Source organism: Sinocyclocheilus grahami, unplaced genomic scaffold (genome assembly GCF_001515645.1).
Source record: "Sinocyclocheilus grahami isolate Dianchi unplaced genomic scaffold, SAMN03320097.WGS_v1.1 scaffold1577.1, whole genome shotgun sequence".
NCBI lineage: Eukaryota > Metazoa > Chordata > Actinopteri > Cypriniformes > Cyprinidae > Sinocyclocheilus > Sinocyclocheilus grahami.
This window is the reverse complement of record NW_015506756.1, coordinates 166390-170879: the sequence shown is the minus strand read 5'-3', so window position 1 is coordinate 170879 and position 4490 is coordinate 166390. Positions and strand designations below refer to the sequence as shown.

Sequence of the window (4490 nt, the reverse complement as noted above, 5' to 3'; positions counted from 1 at the left end):
TCTCTGCAGTATCTCTGAGCTTCAGTCCAGGTCTTGTTCTCATTTATAAAGTGATACTGACGCTGAGCACATTCAGACACAGAGCAGAGAGCTGTGAAAGAGAGGCTTTGATTGAATGCTTTTCAGAACAGGATCAAACCTAATGAAACTAAATAAAACCTCAAACACACTCACCAATGAGAAGAATGACGACATACAGAGTTTGGTCCATTTCTGAGCAAGAAAAATATAGATAAATATTCCCAGATTCCTTTTGGTGTGAAACATGATTTCAGTGATAATTAAAAACAGGAACATAAATGCACCGTACACAATGATTAAGACAATATTAACATGTCTAAAAGTCTAGTTAAAGAATGAACATGTGAGTTGTTCTTACTTTAGAGGTCATGTGCTTCTGTCCTGAGTCTGATGTTTCTGTCTGTGATTATTATATCTGCTCTCATCCCTCATTCAGCATCACATCATTTGTTTATTACTCTAAACAAAAGCTCTTTTCATTTTTCTTCCTCGTTCATGTGTTTTTCTCTGTGTTGCTGTAATTCTACAGAAGTGAGTTAATTTGAATGTGGTAGATCTGGAGGGTGTATGTTTCTGTACGCACACAATGTAATGACACATGCAAATAAAAGACAACAGCAACAACACACTCAACACTCTATTAATGGAAATCATAGGCACAGAGAACATTATGTACATTTACATTTAGTCATTTAGCAGACGCTTTTATCCAAAGCAACTTACAAATGAGGACAATGGAAGCAATCAAAATCAAAATGATATACGTGCTATATCAATTCTCAGTTAGCTTTACAAATCTCATGTACACAGGTGACGTTGCTTCCTCTTCATATGATGCCAACTCACAGTCAACATTATAGCAGTACATCTCATTTGCTGGTGTTACGAAACATGCTTGCTACTTGAACCACTTTCTCTCTCTTTTTTTCACTGATTAACATATGGTTCAATGCAAAGGAAAGCCACTTCGTTACATAAGAAATGATCTGTCCAATGTTGGAAATTCAGGAAAGAGTATGAGTGAAGAAAGGATTATCATCCCAAAGTTTGTGTGCTTGTACCTCTAGAAGTTAGATTCTGGTTCCTATGAAACTTTTCTTTAAGGATGTTCATTTTAAGGCCCTATATGGTTCAATGCCAGAGATATGGAGAGCCCAATGTCATTTTCAATAGTTGAAAATCAAATGTGGGTCACTTTACAGCTAATACTAATTGAATTTTAAAGAAAAATATCTAAAGAATAAATATTGCATCTAGAAATCTATCTTGTTTCCCGCTATTAAAACAATGGCATAGAACATACCTGAGTGCCGAAAATGTTAATTTTCTGAAGTTTGCATGCCTGTCATATGATTTATTTTAGAAATTTCTTTTGGAATCTTAATTTTTAGGCTCTGTATGGTTTATCTCCAGAGATATGTGGATTTTAGTGCAACTCCATGTCCAAATACTTGAATCCTACGCATATTCAGTGATCCAAAACCAAATGTAAATTTATTAACCATTGACACGGCAAATATGCAAATAAAAACAGTAAGCCAGGGTTTAGAAATGTACAGTGTGATAGGTCATATTATCAATGATCAGAATTAATGTTTAACTCCAGGTAAAGTATGAGCAGTGTGAAAAATAAAATATTAACCAGGATCCCATTTACCGAGGGTTCAGAATTACCCAGTATTAATTATTTCAGGTATGAGAGAACTTTAAATGTTTCAAAGTTTGAGGTTCTATCAGTGATTCTGCCAAATATGCTCCTTAGCAGTGGATAATACTTGATCTATGACTATATCTATGATATAACAATTAACAACTAAGACTTTCACTATTTCGCACATCCTGTAGTAACAAATTCCATAGATAAGGAGCTGCATGACTAAAGGCTCGAGAGCCCATAGAAGTTGTGTGAATTCGAGGAAAATTCGAGTCCAGAAGTACAGGCACCTTTCTACTCACCGCGGGAGTTTTACTCGTTCATTCTCGTGAGTGTTATCATTCCTCCGCAAGCGCACATGAGCTTGGCTTTACAGAAACTCACTGATCAGATCACAGAGACAGAACAACATCACCCGGACTCTGTTTTAATAATTCTCGGGGACTTTAATAAAGCAAATCTCTCCCGTGAACTGCCTAAATACAGACAGCATGTTACAAGTCCCACCAGAGACATTAATATACTGGATCACTGTTACACCACAATAAGGGATGCATATCCCTCTGTCCCATGGGCAGCTTTGGGGCTCTCTGATCACTGTTTGGTTCATCTTATACCGACCTACAGGCAGAAACTGAAATCAGCTAAACCTGTATTAAGGACTGTAAAAAGATGGACTAATGAAGCAGAGCAGGATTTACAAGCTTGTTTCGACCTCACTGATTGGAGTGTTTTTGAAGCTGCAGCCACCGATCTGGACGAGCTCACAGAGACTGTAACATCTTATATCAGTTTCTGTGAAGATATGTGAATTCCTACCAGGACTCACTTAACCTACAGCAACGACAAACCATGGTTCACTGCAAAACTCAGACAGCTCCGTCAGGCCAAAGAAGATGCTTACAGGAAGAGGGACAGAGTCTTGTATAAACAGGCCAAATATACACTGGAAAAGGAGATCAGAGTGGCAAAGAAGGCCAAACATCCTGATCTTGATCATTTTCAAACTCTGGAGCATCTTACACCCAAAATAAGCAGTGAATGTGCGGAGAGCCACGTAAATGGAATTGTACTCTGTAAAAAAAGTCAATTACCTCACCAATAGGCCGAGCGGGTGACATGATCAGATCTCTCATTAAGGCTTCGACGTGTTTTTCAAACATCCGCATGGCTGTGACTGGGTTGCTTCTTAATATTTCATTTTTCAGACCAGTCTAATTCATCAAAGTTCAGTTTCACCTTGTTGTGCTTTAATAGCAGTTATGACTTCTGGCCATCTCATCTCAGCAGCACTAAACGTACAGAAAAATGTAATAGGACCACTAAGAAAGCAGTCTCTTACAATTATGATGGGGGTCATAGAATCATTTAATGTGAAAACAGTTAGTGCCCTATCCGATGGCACAAACGTCTACACATCAACAAGTCTTGGAAGATTTTCAGAATTTGAGGAGGGGGTGACATTTTCTTAAAAATGTCACAGTTAATACGGTGTAAACGTACCATGCTGTAGTGTCCTTATCTGTGACTACTTTTCCAGTAAGCTACCAGGTTTCCACTCTGGACCCGTGTCTGAAACGTGCAAGTAGTTATCTCCGCAGAACTGTTTGTATTGAGGTGCTTATACGTTTTTCAACCTGGAGATTTGGTTTGGTCCTCACACTGCACATAGTTTGACCCATTAAATATAACTATAAAAAAAATGTATTAATAAGATTGATAATATTATTGAACTTTATTTTTGTTTTAAATAAAACAACCTAAATCATAACGTGAGATAATACTATTGTATTTAAAATTAAATGGGAGTAATAAATACAAATACAATTATTTTATAGTAAACTTAAAAATAAAATGCTAATATTTACTACTATGATGAATTTTCATCATTTTCAAACTTAAAATCAGCAGGCTTATTTTATTTTGGCGGGTTGAAGTACCGTATATGCGCTTCCGAGTTAAAGAAATGTCACAGTTTTGCATTGTGCTTTGAAAACTTTTTTTTTTTTTTAATAGAAATCTTACGCAGTACAGTTTGTCGATCTAAAATGGTAATTGTGCATTAATAGCTGTCAACCATGTCGGTACGCAAATGCGCTGTCAGAACTTATTACACATTTCTAATTTTGGTCGCGCATGCGCACCTGCGTTCCACTTATGTGCCCCCTGTGTATTAACATAGTTTTCCCAGCAGATACCATGATTAAATAAAAGATCATATCTAAAATGTATAAGAAAATGACAAAAACAAACCATACCGCTCTGAATCGTCCTGTGCTTGCAAAGTCTGTGTTAGAAAAATCCGTTCTACATGCTCCTCTAACATCCTCTGGTTTTAAATTGCATTAGTGGAAGTGCATTAGCATGGTTCAAATCGTACTTATCTGACCGCCATCAATTCGTAGCAGTGAATGAAGAGGTATCATATCGATCACAAGTGCAGTATGGAGTACCTCAAGGCTCAGTACTAGGACCGTTACTCTTCAACGCTTTACATGTTACCCTTGGGAGATATCATCAGGAAACACGGTGTTAGCTTTCACTGTTATGCTGATGATACTCGGCACTATATTTCTTCGCGGCCCAGCGAAACATACCAATTTGAAAAACTAGCGGAATGCATACTCGATATTAAAAACTGGATGACAAATAATTTCTTACTGCTAAATTCTGAAAAAACAGAGGTGTTAATTATAGGACCTAAAACCTCTGCATGTAATAACCTAGAACACTGTCTAAGACTTGATGGCTGCTCTGTCAATTCCTCGTCATCAGTTAGGAACCTAGGTGTGCTATTTGATAGCAATCTTTCCTT

The 4490-nt window shown here is 37.2% G+C and overlaps 1 protein-coding gene across 1 annotated transcript in view; it reads right to left on the bottom strand.

Annotated features, from left to right (window-relative positions):
* LOC107571287 (lithostathine-1-beta-like) overlaps window positions 1-211 on the bottom strand; it is a 1209-nt gene extending 998 nt beyond the window's left edge. Inside the window, exons 1-2 of the mRNA XM_016257605.1 lie at window positions 175-211; window positions 8-91 (exon numbers count right to left, since the gene is read on the bottom strand). Of these exons, the coding sequence (XP_016113091.1) occupies window positions 8-91; window positions 175-211 (121 nt within the window). The remainder of the gene's footprint in view (window positions 1-7; window positions 92-174) is intronic.
* Window positions 212-4490: the final 4279 nt, after the last annotated feature.